Raw genomic sequence first — 27701 nt, forward strand, 5'->3', positions numbered from 1 at the left:
CGAGCAAAATTGTGTCATCTGCATAGTGCAGATTGTGGATGAGTCTTCCTCCAGTCCTGATGCCACATTCTTCAAGAATATGCCTAGTACTCAGTAAATACTTACTGATACCAGCATCAGCGTGAGGACAATTAGTGTTTAAATGGAAGTGAAGAAAATGAATGTGGAGCCAACTGTTTGATTTTGAACCTCAACTTGACTTTGAGTGGAAAAAGCAAAATTTTTATTATACATGCTAGCATATAGGAGGTAAAGAGGATGAGGTTCCCAGGGAACCCGCCAGGGAACCTGTCTTTTAATAACATTAATTGCTAATCCTCTTTGCTTTAGGAAATTCTGTGTGAATCCTGAAGGTGTAGCCATGGAATCAGTCACTTGGTCTTGCTAGGCGTTATTTCCCAATCTCTGTACGAGGAGAATAGTGCTGCTTATGAGAACTACCTACATTCTTAAGAAATGAAACCCACTATACTTCCCTGAGGAGAATATAGGCTAGAGAATGCCTCTCTCAGTAGAAGACACAGTATAGAGTATCTGCAGTGGACCTACAGAGTATATATAGCGTTAGAAAGCTCTTTGAAGGCAAAAGTCTAAAATGTCTCCTCATTGTTAGGTGGTGAAATGGACCTTAGCCAGCTTGGTGTGTGTGAACATATGTGTGTCGGGGTGTGTATGCGTGTGTGTTGGATGTTTTTCACTCTTAACATCAACTGAAACATTGTTTTGATTTTTATATTTTCTTTATGAGCCAGTTATCTTTTTTAAATCAAATGAAATCACTTTTAGAAAAAAAAATATTTTTGTAACATTTGGGTCAGAAAGATAATTTGTGAGCAAAATGTAATGGAATTTGCTAAAAAGGAAAAGAATGAATAGAATTACATGAAAGTATGGAGCTCTGGTGGCCCAGTGGCAAGAAGCTTCACTGCGATCCCAGAGGTACATGGTTCAAATCCACCAGATGCTCTGCTGGAGAAGGAAGGGCAGTCTCCTCCAGTGCCAGTCAGATCCGCTTTGATGGTACACACACACAAAATAATAAAACTTTTAAAAAAGAAAAAAGAATTGCATAAAAGGAACTTAAATTCCTGAAATCATAACCATGAAGGGGCTTGTGAGGCCAGACCCAGAATGAGAGCGACAGCCCTCCTCACCTATTAAAGGCTTCCTGTCCAGGATGCATGAAGAGCAGCCACAGAGCGACAGCTCTCCTTACCTGGTAAGGGCTTCAGATCCAGGATGCAGAAAGAGCGTCCACAGAGAAATTGCAGAGTCAGGAAATGAGAACAGACAGCTGACGCAGTGTGAACTAAAGATGCACAGACACCAACCCGGAGGTGATACCTGTATGGTCAGCGCACCTGTGAGAAAGAACTCGGTTTTTCAAGTCCCTGTGGAAAAGTCCATTAGACTGCCGTGCGCCACTGCGGCACCCCCGCAGTGTGCCTGTGATGGAGCAGGCGAGGCTCCGGAGCGGCCAGAGCAGCCGGCGCTGCGGGTGGGATGGAGCACTGTAGGAATCTGCCCCGGCTTAAGGGGGATCCATTGAGTCCATGCCGACATCCAGATGCACCAGTTAATTGTGTGTGTTCACTGGAAGATCCTGCTCTTCCCAGTATCCACATGGCTGTCCCCAGCAAGTGGGGCCTTCGTGCTGTGGAATACCCGTGAAAGCACGCGCTGACCACCAGTCCTGCTGAACCTCACGCATACAAAGCACTTGCCATGCAGTTTCATTAATACCTAGTTTGAAACTTGAGGAAACTTCTACAGGGTGACTGAGGGAGAGATTGGGATGGCCGTGCTCCTGGGCAACGGTGGTGGACAATGACTGGGAACTGAGGCTCCTGGACAACTAAGGTCAGCATCTTGACCAGAGCTACTTAGGGTGCAGGTGCAATCTATGCGTCAGTGGGTTATAGTTTAATATTAAAATCTTACTTTAGTGCATTTGGCAATGTTGTAGCACAAGATGGTAATTGAAAAATTACTTGTTTCTAATTGTTGTATCTTGTGAATTGCTTTTTTAGATATGAATTGAGAATTCGTTATTTGCCAAAAGGATTTCTGAACCAGTTTACAGAAGATAAGCCAACTCTGAATTTCTTCTATCAACAGGTATAGCGGGAGCTCTCCTGCATTGTACTTGTGTCTCTAATGCTGGTTATTTCATTTGATTTTAAAAGGAGAAAGTCAGTAAGCTTCATATTTGAGAGAGTGTAAGCCAGATATTTTGATGCTTTGTAAACTTTTGTATCCTTGGACACATCTCAAGAGATACTGCTTTATGGGGGGGGGGAGTAAATTCTAGGGGACGCGACCATTGATATCACTGTCGTTCACGGTAACTGTAGCTTAAGTACAGGCACCAGGATTGAACAACACACCTGTCATGTGTGGACTTGAGTGTCGCCAGCCATACCCATGTATCCAGGGTAAGCAGTTTGCTTAATCGACCAGTTGCTGGTTTCGTGCTCCAGGAATAGGCTGCTTTTGCTAATGTGTTTGGTAGGCAGTAAGGATAAGTGGGACATACAGCACTGACCATTTTATAACCAGATGAGTGGTGCTCTTTAGTGAAGAATGCCCCCAAAATTACCTGTGGATATCAAAGAGACATTTGCACCTACCACTATGCTCATTAAATGCACTTGGCAGGTTTTTGGTTTAAGTTGTCAAATGTTGGTTGTAGGTCAGGGAGTGCAGATACTAGTGATGTCCTCCCTGGCTCAGCCCTGCGCTAGCTGTAAACTCACGCCATCCAGTGTTTGTATGTGGGGGCTCTTTAGCCCAGGCAGGAGAGAGCCAGACATCCTTCCATGTGAGTCTCCGAAGGGCACGTTCTAGTGTTCAAGGGGGAAAAGACCCTCTGTATTCTACAGAGACACAAAACAGGACGGATACACAGAACGTTCTGGAATGAGGGACACCACCTGCATTGTGCTGAAGGTGTTTTGCCAACCCAATGGGCACAGTCTTTGTTTCTAGGACTTGTAGCTGTGTCACAAGTGGAATTACCGGAGCAGACAGGAGACCGTGACTGGGATGTGTACATATTTCAGAGGAAAATCGTAGGGGTTTGCTGCTGGCTTTCTGCCACGTGTACGAGGTGGCCAGAGCTACATCTCACAGGTGTGATCAGAGAAGTGTCCGGACCTGACCTTGGGGTAATAGGCCCTCCTTGACTTACCTGTAATTCCCTTTTGGGCAGGGGGATGGGAGGTAGCCGGGAGTTGATATTTTTATTCTCATAGTTTCCCTCGTGGAATTCCCTTTCACACAGCAAAGTCATGTGACAGGTTTACTGATCATTGAGAACTCAGTTGGTGCTTGAGTTCCTGTCAAGAATCTGAATGGAGTAAAGATTTCCCAAAGACCTCAGCCCTCCAAGGACTTCCAATTTTAAGCTTTAATACACTGGACTAACTGGGAAGAATGGGAATCCCATCACACTTACCTATGCTCATACGAAGCCAGTGCATAGACCAGGAAGCAGTCATTTGGATAAAACAAAGGACATACCTTTTTATTGATTTTTTAAATTTTTTAATTGAGATTTTAATGAAAAACTATAGAAAACTTGGATTTCCATTCATTCTTTGTTGCACATTTCCCGCCTGACCTGCTCCTCACCTCGCCCAGTTAGCTTTTCTCTTTGAGAAAAAAAAATGTTTTTTAACTTGTTATACAATCTTGCTTCAGTCTACTTTACTATGCAGCTCTTATTCTAGACTCTTGCCATGTAAATAATACCTAATTATATATCCCTTTTAAACAGTTCTCTCCCAAATCTGTTTCAATGCAGTGTATATTATTTATCCCCTGTTTTCTTAGTTACCCCCAAACCTGATGTCAGTCATGGTTTGTTGGTTTTTGGTTTTTTAATAATTTTAATGAACATTTACAGAGATTTTGGATTTCCATTCATTCATTGCTGCACTTCTCTCCCCGCTCAGGCCCCCCCCCATTTCGCTCTTCTCTTTGAAAAGTAAAATAAACACTCTCTCCCTGGTACACAATCCCCCCACACTCCTCCCACCGCCCCAAGTACATTCCACTATGCAACCTTAATTGTGGACTCTTGTGATAACCATAATACCCTATCATACATCGCTTTTAAATTATTCTCTCCCGCATCTGTTTCAGTGCAGTATACACAATTTATCCAGTTTTTCTCAGTCTTACCACAACCCTGATATCAGTCCCATTTTACAGCAGTGGCACCATGCAGTACTTGTCCTCTTGCGACTGAGATATTTCACTCAGCATAATGTCCTCCAGAGTCACCCATTTTGAATAATATTGCATGAGTTCCTTGTTTTTCAATTGTGTGAATATACCACAGCTTCTCTATCCATTCATTTGTTGATGGGCATCTGGGTTGTTTCCAACTCCTTGCTATTGTGAACAAAGCCGCAATAAACATGTGTGTGCATATATCTGCTTGGATGTCCGTTATTGTCTCTTTGGGATATATTCCCAGCAGTGGAATTGCTGGGTCAATGGTATCTCTATTTGTAACTTTTTGAGAAAGCGCCACACCGCCTTCCACAGTGGTTGCACCATTTTACACTCCCACCAACAGTGAATAAGGAAGGGTTCCAGTTTCTCCACAACCTCGCTAGCATTTGTTGCTTGTTGTTCTGTTAAATTTTGCTATTCTGACTGAGGTGAGATGAAATCTCATAGTTTTGATTTGCATCTCTCTTAGAGCAAGGGATTTTGAACATTTCTTCATGTGCTTGTTGGCCATGTGAATGTCGTCTTTGGTGAAGTCAGTCATGTGTTATAACAGTGGCATTATGCAATGTTTGTCCTTTTGTGACTGAGATATTTCACTCAACATAATGTCCTCCAGGGTCACCCATTTTGTATAATATTTCATGAGTTTCTTGTTTTTCAATACTGCGTAGTATTCCATTGTGTGAATATATCACTGTTTATCCATTAGTTTGTTGAAGGGCACTTGGATTGTTTCCAACTCTTTGCCATTGTGAACAAAGCAGCAATAAACATGGGTATGCATATATTCTGCTTGAGTGGCGGTTATGGTTTCTTTAGGGTATATTCCTAGTAGTGGAATTGCTGGGTCAAATGGTATTTCTATTTGCAACTTTTTGAGAAGGCGCCATACTATCTTCTAGACTGGTTGCACCATTTTACACTCCCACCAACAGTGAATAAGGGTTCCAGTTTCTCCACAACCTCTCCAGCATTTGTTGCTTGCTGCTCTGTTGAATTTTGCTATTCTGACTGGGGTGAGATGATACCTCATAGTTGTTTTGATTTGCATCTCTCTTAGAGCTTGGGATTTTGAACATTTCTTCATGTGTTTGTTAGCCATCTGAATGAAATGTCTGTTAATGTCCTGTGTCCATTTTGCAGTTGGATTGTTGATCTTGCTGTGGTAGGACATACGTTTTTAAAACGTGATTTAAAATCAGGCACAGCATGTGTCAGTGTTCTGTCCTTTCTCTGTACCTATTCTGTATGGTGAGCATGTCATTCAGGAAGCGGGAAGGATATGCAGTCAGGATTGGAGGAAGGCTCGTCAACAACCTGTGGTATACAAATGGCTCAACGTTGCAGAGAGCGAAGAGGACTTTGAGAAAGACCAAAGAATGCACCTTCACTAATAGATTACACCTGAGCATCAAGAAAGCCAGAAGCTTCTCCCCTGGACCGTAGGTATATCTTGGTAAATGGAGAACAGGTGGTCAGGGTCCGCTGTCCTTGTTGGATCCTCTGTCAGTACCCAGGGTTCCAGCAGTCACATCAAAATAATGTGTGGCATTAAGAAATACGCTGTCAGGGACTTCTTTAAAATGCTGAAGAATGTCTGTGTACAGACTAAAGTGTATCTGTCCAAGCTGTGGTATTTTCACATTTCCTTCTTATGCATGGAAATTGGACAGTGAATAAGGAAGACAGAGGAAGCATCGATGCCTTTGAATTCCGTGGTGTCGGTGACGAGGACAGAGAGTACTCAGGCTGTTAAAGAACAAGCCTGTCTTGGAGGACGTACAGCCCGGCTGCTCGTTAGAGGCAGAGATGGCGAGACTTTGCCTCACACACTGAGGGCATGTTGTCAGCAGGGGCCAGTCCTCGGGAAAGACATGATGCTGGGAAAGGTGGGGGGGTCAGAGAGAGAGGCTGACTCTCAGTGAGATGACTTGACACAGTGACTGCAGCACCGGCCTTCAGCATGCCGGACATGGAGAGACTGACGCCATCGCCAGAGAGCAGAGGGCCAGGCTCAGAGCTGTGGTTCCTGGGGACGCTCAGAGTCTTCTCCGTGGCACCTGCAAACAGCGCGTCACTGGACAGGAGCGCAGAGGCAGGTGTGAAAGCATGTTGCTTCAAATCTCTGCTGAGAGCAATAGGAACCGTGCCCTTAAAGAAAGGGTTTTGAGTTTTGTCTGTGAATCATTGCTTTGATCATAAATGAGTTGAGGTTTAATAACACCACCAGTGTTGGCTCACCAGCAGTCCAGCAGGGGAGAGGAATGAGAGGAAGAATAAGCGTTGGATGGTGAGCATGATCCAGGCGTGTGGATTGGACAGGACTCAGGGTGAGCAGAAGTGGAGCTTGGGGACATGGAGGGAGCGCTTCCCTGCACGTCTCAGAGTGGGAGTGAGGGGTGGGAAGGGTGCCCCAGGGTCCCAAGGAGGGCAGTGCAGAGCTCAGTTGTGTTACCTTTTGTCAGCTGAGGAAGCGTCATGTTATCAGGAACTGAATGGTCTGTGAGACAGTGGTCACAGATAGAAAACGTAAAGTGGGAAAGATGAATGGTTACAGCTTTACGGAGCTGGACGAGAGAAGACATGGCTCAGACCACTGAGGTTGTTGAAGGTCTGTTCATGCTGAGAAAACCATTTTTAAAGTAGGAAGTGCTTCTCATTATGTTATTACAGCTTATCCTCCAGAAGCCCACTGAGTGCTGTCTTTGGTAATTCCTCTTCTATTAAGGACGTGATGAAAACTTAAATAGATCTTTTTTAAGAAACTTTGTTTTCTTTGTTTTGTACCATCGAATCAGATCCAACTGGAGCAGGAGGAGATTGCCCCTCCTTCTCCAGTGGAGCATCTAGTGGATTCGAACTGTAACTAGGTCTTTCTGTCTCTTCTATTTAATTCACAGTAAACTAACACTTCCTAAACTACAGGCCTTTGGAAACTGAACATTAGAGAAGTGACAATAGTTCTAGAACAGGGCTCACATCTTCTGTTGGTTGACTGGATGGCACTTCACAACAGCGGCTTACTCACTCCTTGCTGTGGAGTGAGAACTGGCTTCTGGCTGACTCTGGCAGGTTTGTGGAGCCTGTAAATAGTTCAGGGGCAGATGCCCATGTTTCTCCTGCAGAGCTGGTCATTTCGAACCATCCACTTTTGCGCTGAAACACAATTCCCTACTGTCAAGTCCACCAGAGCACCCTCTCCTGTACGTGGTCTCTGTCGACACTCACAGTCCCTTTTGAAAGTGTTCCCACCGAGGCAGTATATGTCTGATTTAGGGACGCTGGATTCCAAACTGTAGTAGAGGCCTCGGTGGCCACATGGTGCCCATTTGTCATTTCTAGGCTGACCTGAAAGTCTGCAGTACTTGGCTTCATTTCACTCTGTCACTCGTTTGTCCCAGTTTTTCTCTTTTCCTCTTGGAGGCTGTGTTTCCAGCCTCCTGACTCATAGTCGATGCTGTGCACACCAGCGTGTGTGTGCGCGCGCTCTCCTGCTGACAAGGTGAGCCCTCCTGCATCCACATCGCTCTCAGATTGTCTGCGGGAGACAAGGGAGAGATGCAGCTCAGGTGGGCCCACAGCGAGCGCATGCACCTGCTCGGATGGCGCTCAGTGAGTGTGTGCACCTGCTTGGACAGCTCGAGAGCGTGTCCACCTGCAGCATGTAGACGCCACACATCACTGCTCTAACTGCCTCTGGGTCATGTGGAGGGTGAAGCACCAGCTGCTCTGAGCCCACGCACTGCTCCCCAGGCGGAAGAGGGGGCAGTCTTCTCCCATGAAGATTCACAGGCTCTCTGACCCTGGGGCAGTTCTCTTCTGTCCCATTGGCTTGCCGGGAGTTACAGTGACGTGGTGGGAGTTAGTTGATTGTGCCTGTCCCTTCACTGACTGGACAGTCCATCACAGTGCAGTGCTGGCTGCCCCTTCTGCTGTGGCACCTTCCCTGCCCCCTGTGGCCTCTGTGTGGCCGACCCTCTAGCCTCTCCACCCCACGGGCTGTCATGGTTTAGTCATCTCTCCTTCACCTCAGACCTTTTAAAATTTTAAAGAATTCGTTAATTGATAATGACAAATTTTTTAAGAAGTCCAGAAAATATTTTTAAATATCACTTAAAATATCTCTGCCCTCATAGTTAGTTTCATTTTGCATGTGATTTTATACTATTTTACCAAACATTACTTTAGTCCCCCAAAATGTCAACAAATCCCCCTTTGGACGCTGATGACTGGCTTCACTGCTTATCCACCCGAGGGTCTCAGACTCTAGTGGCAGTGCCTCCACCAAACAGAGAGACCCCCGTGTGGGAATTGAGGAGTGGTGTGTGGAGAGCATGAGGCACATTCAGAGCTCCCGGCTTGCCAGGTGCCCTTGTAAAACGGACACATCTGGGCGTCCTCGTACGCCTGGAGCTCCTCCTAAAGAAATGACAAGACTCACACAAAAGTGCACCCACGGGTGCTCGTATGACCATTTTAACCAAAAGGGGAGTTGCACGTGGTGTCCGTTCTGTCCACACAGCTTGCCTGTGTCGCTCTGGCCTAATTGGGAGGCTGACTGTCCCTTACACATAATGAGAAATTACGCACAGGAGACATGACATGAGATGCAGTTGTTGAGAAGGCATTGTATTTGCAGCCCAGCAGAGACGCTCGGAAGTAGTGTGGCTCTGAGGAACTGGGTGACAGTGCTTCGTGTGGACCCTGTCCAGCCTGCCGACTGGGAGGTCCAGACCCGCTTGAGAACGTGTTCACCTCCACTAAATAATTCACATTTCTCTCCTCTTTGAATACACACACATATCCAGATGGTATAAATAATTAGTCCCTTCAGCTAGTTGTAGCCAGAATATATTCAGCTGAGAAGGCAGCTGATATACTATGTCTGAATGAGTGTGGGAGTCTACACGGACTCTCACATAAACACCATTTAAGGGCCTGGGTTTTGATGACACAAGTTTATTTTATTGAGATAAAAATTAAATTAATGGAATCTAATACTTGGCTTGGGTTAGGGTTGGTAGGAGCGTATTCCTTGGAGAGTAGGTGGGTCAGCAGGAGAGGAAGACCCTAATGGACCCGGAGGGATTGACACAGTGGCTTCAGCAGTGGGCTCAGGTATGTCTGCAATAATGCCGATGGCACAGGGGGCCCCCGCTGGAGCTGCACCGCTAACCTGGCCGCGCTTCTCTGTCAGTTCAACTCCAGTGGCTCCAAGGGGTGGACCCCCTCCTCCCATGCGACTTACCGTCTTCTAAACCCAGGAGAGGGTCAGTGAGGAGTCGCTTCCCACTTAACATCACCTCCTCGTGTGATAAAGAACAGGGGAGCATGAGGGAAGGAGAGGCGGACAGGCCTGGCCGCGCCTGAGAGAACAGAGCTGATTTGTCGGGAGCTCCTCCAGGCCTGCTTGTGGGGGGCGGTCACTGCCAGCTGATGGGTTATGTCGGACTCTTGGCTTGCTGGGTAGAGATTGGATTTGAGGTGGAAATATTTAAGTAAAAATTGTCCTCCATGTGACCATCAGCGTGATCACCCTCCAGTGACTCACTAAATGTTTTTGACCCATTTTAGGATATTCTGAAAGATACTAATCAGCACACTCTAAAAATAAATGAGATTCTTGTCATGATAGTATTCATTGTACAACAGGAGCCTGTGAAAATAATTTTTGATGATAAAATGACTAGTTCATTAGAAAGCAAGAAAAACGTGTATTCCTGGCATGAGCGTTCTTTGCTGTGGTCCTCAGTTCACACCTCCTAACATTGTGAGGATTTGATTGGCAGCCTTTCTGAAGTGGTGGTTCTGGATTTTATTTAATCAGCAAGTTGATATATTAACTAAATTTGCACTGATGCTGCTGGATTTATACAGAAAACTTTGGGCATTTTGGAACCTTCAGTTTTTAAGAAGACTGAATCTGAAATGAAGGCACAATCATTGTTCATGCCTACAATTAAGATTTCAAATGAATGTAATCCACTGGATTAAGAAAAACCAACCACACTAAATGTCACATGGCCCGGCGTTTGTTTGAGCCGGGGTCCCAGGAGGAAGTTGAGATGCAGAGCCTGGGGATCTGACCTCAGTAGAGAATTTGAGCTCTCCCAGCGTGGTGTGTCACCCGGCATCCTGGCCTCTTGTTGATCAGTGTTTCTCTTGTCATCTCAGTTTTTAGTTTTTACGTGTTTTCAGTCAGGCAGCTTCATTATCTTTGTTCTCTTGACCTTGAAGCATTCTGTAAGTTAACGTCTAATTGAAAGGACAATTCTTATTGGGATGTTTGAAGATCTCGCATTTTCATTATGGGAATTATCACCTGCCTTCCTCCAGAAAAAAATACAATTAAGTGAGTGTAAGTCTTACTTATTAGAAAACTTAAAAAATGACTTTTCTGCCCTCTCATAGTAGTTTAATAAGGTATAGTTTTTCCTTTTTTCACTTCTGCCTGTTTTGGGTAATTCAAGAAGAAACTCTTATGGTATGTGAGGACCTAAAAACTCTTGTCACATGTCTGTATCCTGACCAGCCTGTTTCTTCCTCAGCTCCCGGTATAAAGGACTTGAAGTGGGAAGGCAGGAGTTGTCGTGTTCTTGTGGACTCCGAGCCCCGCAGATTTGTAATCACGGTATCTAGTCCATCTCTGGACCTTTGCCAGAGCCTACCTATCCAAGACAATCTACCATCCGTCATGATGGATGGAGAAGAGATTGAAACTGTCAACAGTTTCATCTTACTTGGATCCACAGTTACCAGCCTTGGTACCAGCAGTCAGGAAATATGGAGACACTGGGGAAGTCTGCCGTTAAGACCTCTCCAAATTATTGAGGAGTAATGATGTCAGTGTGAGGACTAAGGGGCGTCTCGTCCAGATCATGGTCTTTCCAGTCACTTGCTGTACCTCTGGGAGCTGGAAAAAGAATAGAGATGGGCAGCTCTAAGCACCACGGCCAGCACTGTGCCTACATCTGCGACCTTCACCTTTTGAGTTAGGCCCTGAAATGAAGACAAGGCATCTGCCTGCGAGGTCCCCAGAAGCTGAATTGACTGACATGCAGCTGCTGAGAACCCCAGGCTTTAAGATGGTCTGTGGAGGCCTCGCATGTTCCAGAAACTGCCTGTGTGCCCTCAGCCTGCCCTGCGCTCTGGTTAGCCTGCTGCTCATTGGCTGCCTGGGGCGTTGGCTTCGGCCTCATTGCCAGTCTCCGCGTGGTCGGGTGGTCATTGTGGTGCACATCTTGTTCCTGATAGCCTTAGTGGGGCTGATTGGAGCTGTGAGACACCACCAGGTGTCACTGGTTTTTACATGATTATTCTCTAACTTGAATTTATTGCTCAGCTCTCTGTGTCCTGTGCTTGTTTGGCCCTGAACCAGGAGCAACAGGGTCAACTTCTTGAAGTTCATTGAAATAATACTCCAGGGCTCGACATGACATCCAGAGAAATTTAAACTGCTGTGGGTTCCGAAGTTTTAACCCAAATGACACCTGTTTGGCTGTGTTTAAAGTGGCCACCCATGCTCCCCATGTGCTCCTAGCAGTGGAGAATATGCGGGAGAGGTGTTGCGGTTTGTTGGCGGTATTGGCCTCTTCAGTTTTACAGAGATCTTGGGTGTTTGGCTGACCTACAGATGCAGAAACCAGAAAGACCCTCGTGCATTCTTTTGATGAGAAAACCAGGAGAATCATTGATTTTTCTGATCTTGTCCACATGTTGCATAGCTTTTCATTTGATTTACCCATTTAATTGAGGAAATAGGATCTGAAAAATTGGATTATTGACAGTGGAATTGCTTTTTTTTTATCTTCGGTTTTGTTGAATGCTTTTTGTTTTTCCCATTGCTGAAAAAAAAAATTGAAACTTGTGGCCTTCTCTGACCCTCAGTGGTATCTATAAGCTACTGTATTCATGGTGTCTGGTGCTGTCCACTATGGCCTTTCTTAGCATTTGTGCCTGCAAAAGAAACTTGGTATACCACTAACTGTGGATCGTATTGTGAACCTACACACATATTTCACTGGGATAATTTTTAATAGCACTGTGCTGTGTAAATAGTTTCTCCTGGGAAAGACTTGAGGTTTGTTAAGGCCAGAAGGTGTGAGATTCTGTCATGTTAAATTTGATAAGGGAAATTAGTTCTGGTAGTCTTACCATTACATTAATGTATTCTAAAACTAGCTGTGTCTTGAGAAAAGTGTTTTAGTTTTTGAACTTTCACAGATAAGTGCAACAGAGAAGTAGTCTTATGAAGCATTCTGAAATGTCACATTTGCCTCCAGCCTTCAAAATGCAACAAGTTTCCTTAATTCAGAAAGTATATCCCTTTAAACTTGATGGCTATTTTATAATTTGAAGTCCAAATGCCTGCATTTTTTTTTAATTTTTATTGTATTATTTTTATGTGTACCGTCAAATCAGATCTGACTGGTACAGGAGGAGATTGCCCCCTCCTTCTCCAGCAGAGCATCTGGTGGATTTGAATCACTTACCTCTGGGATTGCAGTGCAGCGTCTTGCCACTAGGCCACCAGAGCTCCCTCAAATGACTGCATTTTTAAACATGTTACCCTAGATGTGTTGGCCCATATTGTAAGAGGATGCTTGATTCTCTTACAAAGGATTAAATATTTTTTTTTCTTGAAACTTCTCAGTATTGTATCAGCACCTTGTCAACTCTAAACATATTTTAATGTGATCTCCCACAATTTGAAATTGTATTGTGTATTATGTTTAAAAATTAAAGAATGGAAACCTTAAAAAAATGAATAGGGGTGAGAGAACACTTGATGTCTTTGAGCTGTGCTATTGGAAAAGATCACTGAGCATCCCATGGATGGCCAAGAGAACAAATAGATATGTCTTAGCTCTAGAGGTTCAGCGAGTCCTCTTTGGAGACAAGGATGATGAGACTCACTTCATACACTTCGGGCATGTTGCTAGGAGGGCTTTTCCTTAGAGAGGGACATGATGCTTGGAAGAGTGGAGGGTCTGCGAAGGAGAACACCCTCAGCCAGGTGCATTGACGTGGTGACCGCTGCAGTGTGCTCTAGTGTGTTGGGAAGGGTGAGGATCACACAGGGTAGGATGAGGTTCAGATCTCTTTTTCATAGGGTCACTATAAGCCATACTCTATTCACCTAACAACAACGACCTTTCCAGGACACTCATTGTTCAGGCAACCTCTGGCTCAGGGGCCTGTGGGAGGATTTCCAGGACTCCATCTTGGATTTATGGCCATGGTTTATGAGAGCACGTACACATGGGATGAAATCTTTACCTTGTTTTCTTTTTATAAAACTGTAATGTCAAGGACTGTAGTCTTCAATATGGATTGAAGCTCAACATCAAGAAGTCAAAGATTCTCACCACTGGACCAGTTGACAGCACCTTGACAGATGGAGAAGAGATTGAAGTTCTTGTCAAAAAGAATACACCGCCTTGATATGGGCTGTCATTAGGTCCCATAACTGTGGCTTGCCAATGAAACATATCATCTCCAACTGGACCTGCAGAACATTGTGCTGGAGGATCGCGAGCCAAATCACTAAGTTCCTTATTAATCCATTTCAGCGCCATAGCCTTTGCTTTTCGTCTGGCTCCGCACTATGTCGGTGTGCGCTCAAAGGTCCGGCCAAAACTCTTGATTATCCGGGCAGCAGGGGAAAAGACTGTCTCTTCTTCTCACACCGGCTCTGCCAGACACAGGTGCAGAGGGGCCGGGGCCTCCCTCAAGCTGCGGGCTCGGCCTCCTCCCGCGCGGCAGCTGGTGCCTCCCCGGCCCTACGGGGCTCACCGAGATTGAAGTTAACAGTTGTAGCTTACTTGACTCCACAATCAACACTTTTGGCACCAGCAGTAAGGAAATCAAAAGACAAATTGCATTAGAAAAATCTGCTGTCAGGGACCTTTCCAGTGACTAAGGTGTGCTTGATCCAGTCCATGGTCTTCACGATTACTTGCTATGCATCAGAGAGTTGGATAATGATTAAGGAAGGTAGAAGAAAAATTAATGCCTTTGAGTTGTGGTGCTGGAGAAGAGTCTTAAACAAACCATGGACTGCGAAGACAACAAATAGGTCTGTCTTGGAGAATGTGAAACCAAGTTTCTCCTTGGAGGCTAGCATTTTGAAGCTCCATCTTACATGCTCTGGGCATGTGGCCAAGAGAGACCAGTCCTTGGAGAAGGACATCATGCTTGGAAGGTTGGAGGAAAGCACAGGAGAGGAAGACCCCGGATGAGACCGATTGACATAGCAGCTAGGGCAATAAGGGAGTAGGTGTGTAGGAATTAGTGAGACTGGCCCAGGACAGGGCAGGCTTCAGACCTACTGTAAATAGAGTCACTGTGAGTGGGAGGCGTTTTGACACGTAACAAGAACAAGGTGTATGAATATTTGTAAGGCAGTTTGGTTTTCCATGCAGGCAGTCATACACATTGTTTGATAACATTGTTGATGTGTAGTGCTTCAAACTTAGTACGATTTTGAAATTCAGGTGGAATAGATTCCAGATCATATTTTGGTTCTCGTGCCCTTGTTTTAATTTTCTTTGGCCTCAATTTGAATTTACATGAGTAATTGATGGTTTGACCCACAGTCTGCCCTGGCCTAGTTCTGATTGCTGATACCAAGCTTCTCCAACAATTCCTTCTACAGATGTAGTCAGTCTGATTCCTGTGCAGCCCATCAGGTGAGGTCCATGCGTAAAGTGTTTAAAAAAAAGTATTTGCAATGAATATGTATCATTGAAAATTCTGTCATTTTCAGCCTCATTTACATTACCAAGTCCATACTGTCTGACTCCCCTTCCTTCTTCATGGTTTCCAATTTTTGCATTCCAGTTATCGTTAGCACATCTCGATTGCATGTTCGGTCAACTTTGGATGGCAAGATTTGCTAAAGTTTTCAATTTCTTCCTCTTTGGCTCTAGGTGAGGAACATGTATTTCAATAGCAGTTGTACGAACAGGTCCTCCTTCTTTCGATGTGTATGGATAGTATTCTATCATTCACAACATTGTACTTCAGGATAGAACTTGAAGTTGACTTTTTGACTCTGAGTACGATACCATTATTCTTTTTTTCATTCCCAGCATAGTATGCCATGTGATTATCTGATGTAGAATGGCCAAAGTTGGTCCATCTCATCTCACTAATGCCTAGAATGTTAGTGTGCATGCATTCTATTTCATTTTTCAGAATTTGTTTTCCAACATCCAAGCTTTTTACATTCTATGTTCCAATTATTTATTAAAGGATGTTTGCCATTATTTTTCCTCATTTGGACTGACTTCCAGTTTGGTTTCCACCTCTAATACAGTAACAATCCACATTTTTTTTCTACTGTTCAAAGAGTCTTCAGAGGCTTGTTATTTAAGAAGTGGATGGTCAATCCTGATTTCTAGTCTGTCTTAATCTGAAAGCTCTACTAAAACCTGTGTACCAAGGGTAACCCTTTGGCATTTGATACACGAGTGGCATAGCTTTAAGTGTTACGGCAACCCACAAGTTATCTCAATCCAGCAGACAGACAGACAAGTGTTGCACCAGTTAGAACAGTGTGTTCCCCAGATACAACAGACTGATTATTTAGTTTGTACCTCTCATAGCAAATCAGGCTTCACCCCAGGCCCAAGGGCTGTAGGCCAGAGATCCCCACCGTTAATCACAAAGGCCCACTTGCCAGGTCCTGGCTGTCTTAAACAGGAGGCTCCTAGCCCACAACTGATAGTTAATCAAATCTAAAAGACTCACCAACCAGGTCCTAGTTGCATTAAACCAGAGGCTCCGAGTCTACAACTCACTGTTAATCAACTAGAAAAGACGTGCCTTCCAGATCCCATCTGCTTCAGAACCTTGATAGCATTACGTACAGTATTAAAAACACCCTTTTCTTCCGTGTGCTTGTCATTCTCCGTGCTTTCCTCTTCTTTCCTGCCTGTCCTGCCTCTGAGCTCGACCTTTGGCCACATGCTGCCCTTGACCTTCTGTGCTTGGCTGTCCTGATGGGGAGTGCCTCCCCTTTTCACAGTGTTGTGGGCCTGCCGTGGTGGGCTGAGGTGAGCCACAGGGAGGACGCTGTTCCTGCAGGTGCTGAGGCCGGGCCCTTGGCCTGGGGATTCCCCGTCTCTCTTGGACTAGTATGCCTGGATTTTGTTGTATTTGTTAGTTTGTCCCACATTTCCCCGTACTCTAATCCTTTTAGGGTGGTCGGGCACCCCACGTTGGTTTCATCTGTTGCGTGGACTGGCAGGGGTGCTGCTCACATTAGGTTAATGACACATGATGGATTGGAACAAGTGTGATTTGGTAGGCTGGCATGGTCCTTGACAGATGTAATTCTATACACTGAGTACACAAGAGAAAGCTTGAAAGGAGTTTGTGTTGAACACTGCCCGGTCTTTCTCCCTGAGCACTGCAGGTGGATTTGAACAGCCAGAGTTAGGCAGACTTTTGGTTAGCAGGCCCTGCGCACTGCAGATGACACCACCTGGTCTCATCTAGTTGGGCTGACGGAGGAGTGCATTTCCTCATGTTGCTGCTGTTGTATGCTTTTGAGTCAGAACCTACTCATAGCTGACCGTCCAGTGAGTTTTCAGAGGCTGTAAATCTCCCAGAGGGAGACTGCCCAACCTCCTCATCCTCCTGCACCTGGTGCATTTCCCCATAGGACTTGTGGAATTGTATTTTCTCCCCATTTTCATTTGTGCAGCTACCATCAGCCCTGTTTGGATGAAAGAAACATGGCATGATGACTCCCCCCGGGAGGAGGGATGGTCATTAGTCTAAAAGATGAGGTTGCGATGCTGTCTTTAACTCTGCACACACTTGGCCTTCTGCAGTGGTTCTGTTACTTAGATTCACTAAATGTGACAGTTGGGTTTGATCTGATACTTAATCTCTGTCACATACAAATAGAGATCGTGAATTGTCTTTTCTGCATTTTAGTTTGATAGTATACCTCTTTACAATTTTTACAAGTGCTTTGCATTTCCTCTTATAATATCTTCACACTAAACCAGTGGCTCGCTTACAGCCTTCGAGTCAGAACCCACTTGTAGTTGACTCTCTGGCAGGTTTTCAGAGGCTGTCAATCACAGGGGAGATTGCCCCCCTTTCTCCCTTAGAACCACTGTTGGATTTGAACTGCGAGAAAATCATGGCCTTTGGGTTAGCAGCACAGCTCCCTCCAGACGAGGTCCCCAGGTCCCCCTGACATTGAGAGGCTCTACCACTTCCAGCAGCTTGAGGAGCCCTGGCTTTGTCTGAGCACGTCCATCGCTGGGGGGCCCTTTGGAACTTCCCTGAGCTGCTTGTCTTGGGACTTGCCTTTAGCGTGCCGTTACGCCGCAGATGAGTGAAGGCCACTGCTTCAGCTACATGGCTAAGGGTATTTTGAAATACATAGAAACATTGAAGTCTGGAACAGCGCTTCAGTTTATGCTTGAAAAATACACATGCTGCAGATTATTGTGGGAGTGGACACCTTGTTTCCTGTTTCAGTTTTGATGTGATTGAGAAGTGTGTGCATATAAAGCAGCGTGGCCTTACTTATGATTCCATTGATGTTAATTGTTTAGTGTCCCATCTAAATAATTATGGATTATATGCTTAGTAAAAACTGACCTCCAGATTGTAACACACTCTTAATGATGTTGAGGGTGATCTCTTACTCCTTTGCTTTCCTGTTTATTTCCTTCTGCCCTCTTTATACTACAAACACCTAAGATAATTGTCGACACAGTGTGTAGAAAGTATGCAGAGACACTCACTAATCCTTTATGGAGCAAATAATGTTAAAATGTATTCTCTGAAAGCAGCATTTCTTATCCTGTTCCTTTGTGTTGCAGGTTAAGAGTGACTATATGTTAGAGATTGCAGATCAAGTTGACCAGGACATTGCTTTGAAGCTGGGATGTCTAGAGATACGGTAAGGTGGTAACTAGCTGGGAAGCATTTGTTCATCAGTGGTGTTCACTCTTTGAGGTTTTGTGTTTGGGGTTTTTAAAAATTATTTAGTATTATCCTTTGCTGTGTAAATATTATCAGTAAACTATTGGATGAAGTTTGAATAAAAGTTTGAGCAGCTTCTAGATTTGTAGATATTGCCAATTGTTGAAATCATTGCGTCTTTTGAAATGAGTGCATTCTGTGTGGGTGGATCCCTCAGTGAGCGGCGGTGCTCCCTGGCCAGGACTGTGTCAGCAGACAGTGCTGGGCCTCTGCTGTGCCCTGGGGCCTGTGCCCTGGGCCCACCTCCAGCACCTGCAGTGTGGCCATTGACATGCTTCTGTGTGACTGCTGAGTGCTGCAGTGGACAATAGTCTGAGTGGAAATCTGAGTGTGTGCCTCGTGCTTGCACCTGTCACCATCAGTCACATACTCCCTGGTGTTAGGTCAGCCCGACTCGTAGTGACCTTCCCCTTGGGTTCCTGAGGCTGTTTGTCTCTCCTGCAGGGCAGCGGTGGATTTGAACCAAAAGCCTTTTGGTTAGCAGTATGACACTATGCCTCACTGCTACTCAGCTGTCATATAATACCTTGTGTAACATCAGGCTAAATTTTTACTTAAAAATGTTTTACAGGCGAGCTCTGGTGGCCTAGTGGCAAGAAGCTGCACTGCAATCCCAGAGGTGCACAGTTCGAATCCACCAGATGCTCTGCTGAAGAAGGAGGAACAAGATCCTCCTATACCAATCAGATCTGATTTGATGGTACACACACAGAAAAATAATAAAAAATTTAAAAAAAAAAGTTTTACAATCGTCGTGTGTAATGTTAACAAAAATTTACCTTGGGCTGCTAATGTAATATGAATTGGTTAAATTGGACTACATTTCATTATGTCCCCCAAAGAGGACTATTTATCCCCTGTGGGGAGGCTGATAAACAGCTGTTCCTGCAGAGATCCGGAGGCTGCCGTATGCCTGGCACTGGCCTGCCGTGAAAGCTGCTCTCCTAAGTTACGCATCCCAACAGCAAAAGGCTTCATGGTACTTTCACTTAGACAGCATTCACAGGCCTTCCCCCAAACCACAGTTCAACTCCACTGCCGTCAGGGCCCTGCTCACCCACGGGGGTTCTTCCACGGCTGCTAATATTTACAGAAAGAGGCTGCCTCCTCCTCTTCCTCCTCCTTCCTCTGAGCAGCTGGTGGCTTGAACTGCCCAGCTGGCACTTTAAAGCACTGAGCCACCAGGCTTACTCCTGCAGGGGACACTGTCGAGAGCTAGTGCCGTGGGAATGGCAGTCGGACTCCCCTGGGTTCTCAGCAATGTTTTCTTCTCCTTTCCACGCTGCCCTCCCTCGTGGTGGTTTATTCCCTTCACTCCCTAGCTCCTGACCTGCCCTCCGACTCCCTCCTCCTTCCTGTGCTTCCTCCCTGCTGCTTAATCTTTCCCCTTCATCTTACTATCACAGAAGAGACTCTGGATAGTGCACTAGAGCACCGAGCAGCCAAAGCAAAGGGAAGAATTCAAGATATGAAGAGCTAAACGGAAGATTTCAGAGGGCAGCGCAGGAAGACAAAGTAAAGTATTATAATGAAATGTACAAAGAGCTGGAGTCATAAAATCAAAGGCTGAACTCACTTGGCATTTTTTTTGGGGGGGGGGCGTACTGTCAAATCAGATCTGACAGGTACAGGAGGAGATTATTCCTCCTTCTCCAGCAAAGCATCTGGTGGATTTGAACCATGTACCTCTGGGATTGCAGTACACCGTCTTGCCACTAGCCCACCAGAGCTCGCCTCACTTGGCATTTCTTAGGCTGAAGGAACTGAAGAACAAATTCAAGCCTCAAGTTGTAATACTTAAGGATGCTTTGGGCAGAATATTGAATGATCCAGGAAGCATTAAAAAAAGATGTATACAGAATCATTGTACCAAAAGGAATTGGTGGACACGAAAGAATTTAATAAAACAGCATATGAGCAAGAGCCTGTGGTGATGAATGAAGATGATCAAGCTGCTGTGAAAGAATTGGTAAAAAAAAAAGAACCTCAGGAATTGACAGTATGCCAATTGGCCTATTTCAGCAAACACTTGCTGCCCTGGACATGCTCACCAGGTTGTGTCAAGAAATCTGGAGGACAACCACCTGGCCAACTGACTAGAAGAGATCTGTATTTGTTCACATCCTAAAAGGTGATCCAACAGAGTGCCAAGATTATCAAACAATATCATTAATACCACATGCAAGCAAGATTCTGCTGAAAATTATCCAAAAGCAACTGGAACAGCACTTCAGCAGAGAACTGCCTGACGTCCAGGCTGGGTTTAGAAGAGGCCGTGGTACTAGGGGTAATATAGCTAATGTTAGATGGATCTTGGCCGAAAGCAGGGAATACCAGAAGGATGTCTGTGTTTCATTGACTATGCAAAGGCTTTTGACTGTGTGGATCACAACAAACTGTGGCTGACTCTGAGAAGAATGGGAATCCCAGAACACTTGATCATGCTTATGTGAAACCTGTACTTGGACCAGGAGGCAGCCATCAGAACAGAGCAAGTAAACACTGCATGGTTCAAAACTGGGAAAGATGTGCACCAGGGATGTGTCTTACCTCCATACCTGTTCAATCTAGATGCAGAACAGATTATCCGGGAGGCTGGGCTCTATGAGGAGAAATGTGGCATCAGGATTGGAGGAAGACTCATCAACAGTCTGTGTTATGCAGATGACACAACCCTGTTTGCTGAAACTGAGAAGGACCTAAACTACTTGCTGCAGAAGGTCAAGGATTGCAGTCTTCAATACAGATTAAAGCTCAACATCAAGAAAATAAGGATTCTCACTACTGAGCTGATTGGTAGCATAATGATGTCTTTGAGCTGTGGACTACTAAGAGAACAAACAAGTCTGTCCTAGAGTTGGTGAAATCAGACTGCTCCTTGGAGGCAAGGATTCTGAAACTTCGTCTGACCTATTTTGGACATGTTTCAAGGAAGGACCAGTCCTTAGAGAGGGACGTCATGCTTGGGAGGTTGGAGGGACAGCCCAGGAGAGGAAGACCCTCGATGAGATGTATTGATTTAGTCACTGGAGTAATGGCGGTAGATATGTCAGACAATAAGATTGGCACAGGATAGAGCAGGGTTTAGGGCTGTTGTACAAAGGGTCGCTATGAGTCACAGGTGACTCAGTGGCACATAACAACAGTAATCACTGATTAAACTTTAGGCTCTACTAGAGAAGCTTGAAACCCAGTCTTCCTTCGGAAACACTATATCAACTACTCTAACCTTGTTTCAGATGATTTGTAACAATAATGTATCAGAAAGTAATTTAAAGCCATCTGTGTCTGTGAGATGCTTTGAGACACAATCCTTTCCCTTGGTATCAGATTTTGCATAGAAAGATCCACCTGAACTTGCTTGATACTGTCGTTTAGAGAAGAGGTGGCCTTCCAGCATAGACTTCAGCGTGGTGGGGCAGGTCACGCGCTCTGCAGGAGCCTGACCTCGTCTCACACTGGCCACTTTCTCAGCTGAGAGCCTCTTCCCTGTGCTGGGTGCCTGGCCACTTCAGGGACAGGTCCCTGTGTGCTGTCCTGCACTTGCCTCCGGAGAAAACAATGCAGCGTGCCGGTGACGGAGAAAATACCTTCTCAACCTGGGATCTCGCTTCTCTCCTTTCCAAGAGTGGGTCCTCGGTAGTTCTGTGTGGGGTCCGCTGCTTTGAGGAGGAGGAGTACTGTGGGTCGGGCTGCCTCTCGTCCTGGTCCACCACAGTGTGGTGGCTACGCTGTACAGTATTTCAGCACAGCCCTCACCTGCTCTCGTTTTAAGATAGAACCAACCCCGATGTGCTGTATAGGAAGGTGAATTTTGTGTCTTTGCTGATTTTAGGCGGTCCTACTGGGAGATGCGAGGCAACGCCCTGGAGAAGAAGTCCAACTACGAAGTGTTAGAGTGAGTACAGCAGCGGCCGGCCCTGCGCTCCCAGCCCCTTCCCACAGGCACTCCCGCGGAGCTGGGTTAGCGTCACCAGACAGAGGTTCTCTTCCCAAGCTTGTGGGTGGAGGAGGGACACCAGAGAGCCTCACTAAGGTGCGCTGCGTGAGCCCCCTCTGTGGGCTGAGAAGTGGTAAGCTAATGCTGTGGCGTGTCGGCTTGTGTGTGGGTGTGTGCCCTGTCAGCATGTGTGTGGTGTGTCAGCATGTGTGGTGTGTCAGCACGTGTGGCGTGTTGGTGCGTGTGTGGCCTGTCGGCACCTGTGTGGCGTGTTGGCTCCTGTGTGGCGTGTCGGCGTATGTGTAACCGTCGCATGTCCACACATGCTGTGTGTCCAGTCCGCTCGGATGAAGTGTCACGTGGAGGACACTCACCTCCAGAACGGAGCTGCTTGTCTCGTGTTTACAGGGATGCTCCTGCCGAGGGATCCCTTGGGACTTCCGCCCCTCCCCCGATAGGAATAGGCGTTTTACTTGTGGGTCGCGTCTTGAGAAATGTGGAACAACTGGAAAGGCTCCCGATAATGGTACTAATTGGCGCATCAGGCCCGGGGAGCTGGGGCCCAGTCCCGCGTCTAGATGAGTAGGTCGGTGGGTGAAGGCCGGGCTGCAGGCCGCACCCACATTTCCTGAGGTCACCTGGACTGGTGCTGAGCTTCCCGTGGTGGTTGGAAAGTGTCGGCAGCAGAAAAGGCTAAGCTGCCTGTCCGTAGCTGCTCTTCTACAGTTGGGCCTTCCTGGGGCGTTACGGTTCTTCTGGAACTTCCCAGATCAGTCCACCCACGATGAGACTTTGCAGGACCCTATGCGCCTCATGGCTGCCAGATTACTTCCTCCGTGTGGGCAGAGCCCCGCACCCCCAAGATTTCCAAGGCTGTAGTCTCAGTGGAGTCCAGCTTCTCGGAGAATTTGCTCAGCATGTGGACTGCTTAGATACGGAGAGAGCGCGCGCTCTGTTCCCAGTTCCACACCGTGCAGTGCTTCCCTGCGCCACCCGCACCGCAGCCTCCTGGTCACAAGAGCACAGTCAAGTGCCCTGGCAGTTCTACTCTCTGCAATGTCAGCCATGACTTGTGATCCACACAGTCAAATGCCTCTGCGCAGTCAGTAAAGCACAGACAGACATTCTTCTGGTGTTCTTTCAGCCAGGATTCATCTGACGTCAGCAGTGGTATCCCTGAGGCCATGGCCTCTTCTAAACCCGCTTGAACGTTTGGCAGTTCCCCGCCTGTATACAGTTTTGGCTGGTTTTCAGTGATCTTCAGCAGGCTTTTGTTTACATGTGATATTAATGATATTGTTTGATAGTTTCCACATCCTGTTGGATCACCTTTTTTGGTAATGGGAACAAATATGGGCCTCTTCAATCCATTCACCATTAAGTTTCCCAGCATAGACTGGTGAACACATTCATGGCTGCATCTGTTAACTGAAATAAGTCAGTTGATATTCCATCAATTCCTGGGGCCTTATATGCCTTTAATGCATCTTCCACTTCCCCCTTCATTGCCATTGGCTCCTGTTCATATTGTACTTCCTGAAATTATTCAGTGTCATTCAGTTCTTTCTGCTGAGTGATTCTCTGTATTCCTTCCATCTTCTTTTGATGCTTTCTGGGTCATTCAAATTATTGGAGAAGCTGGACTCTGTGAAGAGGCGTGTGGCATCAGGATTGGAGGGAGACTCATCAATAACTTGTATTATGCAGATGGTACAGCCTTGCTTGCTTAAATTGAGGAGGACTTAAAGCACTTGCTCCAGAAGATTAAGGAATGCAGCCTTCAGTATAGCTTGCATCTCAATGTCAAAGAAAACAAAGATTCTTTTTCTTTCTTTTTTTATTTTTTAATGAACGTTTACAGAGATGAAGGAACGTGGAATACATTAGAAAAAGTAAGACAGCGCGGGACTGATAAGACAATGTCATGATGGATTGGAATGATGAGAGATGATTGGATATGTCATGATGAGAGAGGAGATTGAAACTGTCAACGACTTCTTACTTGGATCCACAAGTAACACCTTTAGTGTCAGCAGTCATGAAATAGGAGATGCATTGCACTGGAAAAAAGCTGTAGTTAGGGATCCCCACAAATTATTGAGAATTAATGATGTTAGCGTGATGACTGAGGTGCGGCTCACTTAGACCATGGTCTTTCCGCTCACTTGCTGTGTATCTGGGAGCTGGACTGTGATTAAGGATGACAGAAGAATTGATGTCTTTGAGCTGTGGTGTTGGAGAAGATAGATCCCTGACCATCTCTTGGGACTACCAAAAGAATAAATATGTTCTGGAGAGGGTACAGTCGGAGTGCTCTTTGGAGTCAAGAATGGTGAGGCTTTGCCTCACATGCTTTGAGCATCTTGCAAAGAGTGGCTATTCCTTGAAAAGGGACATGATGCTAGGAAGGGTGGAGGGTCAGTGAAACAGAGGAAGACCCTTGACCAGGTGGATTGACGCAGTGACTGCTCCAGTGGGCGCTAGTGTGTCAGGAAGCGTGAGGATGGTGCAGGACAGGACTGGGTTCAGATCTTTTGTTCATAGGGTCACTGTGAGGTGTACTTGACTTGGCGTCTAGCATCAACAGTCTCAGTGAAAGATAACCATGTCATCATTCCTTGGAGCGGCTGATGTCTTTGAAACTTGGGCCTTGGCGTTGACAAGCCTTTAACCACTCTGCCAGGGCAGTATGACAGTTTAAGAAAGGAAAACCTCAAGTCAGTGTTTTTGGCAACCAGTTGCAGAGTAGGTGCAGTCGTTTGAAGTAATCCATCCAGCAGTCGCTGAGAGATGCCAGATTGTGACGTGAAGGCCTGCAGCCCGAGGCCAGGGCAGCGGCGTCCTGCCTCCGCCCGGTGAGCCTGGTCCCTGCCCTGGCTCAGTGTGTCACTACCACATGAGGCTGTTGTGCACTCAGCAGTTACCTGTCCTCCTGTGTTTCAGAACCTACCACCAAAGCCTTGTGCGGGTTTTTTCTTTTTGGAAAGCAGGTAGCAGACCTGCAATCCACTTCTCCAGTTCATGGATGCCCTCGTTCTGTTGTTCTAGCCAGGTGGAGACCTAGTTTACCCTCCTGTGAACTCACCTAGCAGGTGCTGTCTGTCCATCTGTGTCAGCTTTCCCTTTCCAGAAGGCATGTTTCCAAGTTCCTTTACACACATCTTTTGGTGGTAACTCCAAAATCCACCATCTGGAGTCGATTGTGCTCCTCTGTAGGCTTTCTGAGAGCGTGAATCTTCTCGTGAGAAGCCGGCCTGTGTCTCCCACGGAGCTCCTGGGGCCTGCAGCTGCAGACCTATCCAGTGACAGCCCACACCTGACGCCCTGCCCAGGCCTCCTGTGGAGCATCACTCTCCAGTCTCCACAGCCTGCAGGTGGCCATGTATCTGTCTGCTCTGAGAGGCCAGTCTGCAGGTGGGACTCTGGGCACTTTGCTGTCTCCTGGCCTCTTGCTGTGGAGAGCTGGTGCTCTGAGGCGGGGCAGGCTCGAGATGGCCCGGGACTCTGAAGTGGCCTGTGCTCATGTGACAGGAGGAAGGTCTCAGGAACTCTTCAGCCTCAGCACCCTGAGTGGTGGCCTCTTCTTTCCTCTGGGGCTCACTGTGACGTGGCCGTTGAGAACCGGCTCGCCCGGACTGAGATGTTCACATGTGGGTACAGGCAGGACTTGAGGCTCTGTCTCGGGCTGGCCTCCTTCCTAACCAGTGAGGACTAGCGTACCAGGTGGCCCGTGTGGCCTTTTTGCTTCTTGCCAGGAGCTTCAGAAAAAGTGTCTGGATGCGAACTAGTTCTTCAGCTTTACTGTGACCAAAATAGCATTTGCCTTATGGGGAGCAAGTGACTCCATCCACTGAGAGTGTCCCCAGCAGTGCTGTAACTACATCTTGGCTCCCTGCTCCAGCCTTATGCTGACCAGGCTCTGGCACTGGGGATGGGGCCCCATGACGGGGAGGAGATTGTGATTTCAGTACGTGAAGATGCCTAGATGTGCAGTGGCTCCCGGCCTCTCGAGCACTGCGTGGCTCCAGAGGGTTCTTTTGGAACACAGGGCCTGTTAGCCTAGTGGTTGGCTGTGGGACTGACTGGGCTGACTAAGGAAAGTCCCCACAGCCCACCTGCTTCTGTCACGTGGTTTCCCTGTGTTCATTCCAGTGAGCTGTTTGCTCGCTCACCTTCCTGGTCATGAGACTAGGAATTCTGCTGTGTCTGCGATGTGAGTCTTCTGCTTGTTAACATGAGGCTCAGCTGCAGGTTTCAGGGCCCACACCAAGGTGACCCCACCAAGGTGACCCCACCAAGGTGGCCCCACCAAGGTGGCCACTCCAGGACGTGGAGCTGCTCGCCCTGCTCCTTATTAAGGTTTCTCTGTGGACTCGGAGGCCTCACACTCAGCGTCGTCAGCCCCGATGCGTTAACACAGTCAGAATAACCAGTCACAGTGTTGAGTATTTGCGTGGGTGTGAGGACTTTATCTCGTTTTCGTTTCCTCCCTTGTCAGAGGTTTTATGCAGACCTTCTGTCCAGCAGAGCTAGGCAGATGCCTTCCCGGAAGGAGGTCTCCTGAGCTGTACCGCTCACATGCACACCTACATACATGCACGTACATATGCATGTGTACAGAGCGTCACTTCACACACGTACACAACATGTGTCCATGACATGTGTCTAACCTCACTTTTCTAACAGCAGTCGTTCCCTTTGACCCCTTGGAGCTTGTCACAGCTCCCGTAGTTGTCATTTTCATAAAGCATATGTTCCCTTTCATTTCTCTTGAAGCAGAAACCTTCTCCACGTGTGACTATCCCATTTGTCACAGTAAATTGTCTGTAAGAACCCGAGGTGTGTCCGTGGGGGACAATGGCCTTGGGAAGTCTCACAGGCAGGAAGAGGACAGCTGCTGCCCTGGCCTCCTGATCTCTCCACTGGATCAGACAGCCCTCTCTGATCCACACCTCTGACACAGAGCGGGCGGTGCCCTCTACCACCCACCATCCACTTCCAGCCCTAATGCACTCAGAGTCCTCCTCATCTCAGCCCCTCGTTCCAGGCTCCCCCGTCTCTGGCCTGGATCCTGTACACCTCTTCCTTCCCTCCTTCACCCCACTCCACTCACTTGCATGTGGCAGCTAGATGGTTGTGGGAATCCCCACGACCCATGTCCCTGTCCCCTCTCCTCTCTTCTGTGCGACGAGCTGCACAGGGCCACACACACAGGGCCGGACAGGAGGGACTTCAGGGGGAAGGAATGACCCTTTGAAGTTCAAGGAACTTGGTAAAGAGATCCTCACTGATTTTTGCCACTGCAGTATGCTGTAAGATTTCGCCTTCCCATTTCACACCAAGGAAGCTGTTGTTGTTGTTGTTGTTGTTCGGTGCCGTCGAGTCATTTCCGACTCATAGCGACCCTATGCACAACAGCCCTAAACCCTACTCTATCCTGCGCCAACTGCACCATCTCTGACACACCCATCCCGATTACCCCAGTCACCGAATCAATCCATCTCAT

General features: G+C 46.8%; 1 protein-coding gene across 2 annotated transcripts in view; it reads left to right on the top strand.

Annotated features, from left to right (window-relative positions):
• The window catches only part of PTK2 (protein tyrosine kinase 2), a 128437-nt gene that overhangs the window by 17879 nt on the left and 82857 nt on the right, over positions 1–27701 (top strand). For both annotated transcript variants that reach the window (XM_006879264.1, XM_006879263.1), the window contains exons 3-5: positions 2031–2118; positions 18093–18172; positions 22091–22153. In XM_006879264.1, the coding sequence (XP_006879326.1) occupies positions 2031–2118; positions 18093–18172; positions 22091–22153 (231 nt within the window). The remainder of the gene's footprint in view (positions 1–2030; positions 2119–18092; positions 18173–22090; positions 22154–27701) is intronic.

The sequence above is a fragment of the Elephantulus edwardii genome, unplaced genomic scaffold (genome assembly GCF_000299155.1).
Source record: "Elephantulus edwardii isolate Elephantulus edwardi_28Jun2011 unplaced genomic scaffold, EleEdw1.0 scaffold00003, whole genome shotgun sequence".
Lineage (NCBI taxonomy): Eukaryota > Metazoa > Chordata > Mammalia > Macroscelidea > Macroscelididae > Elephantulus > Elephantulus edwardii.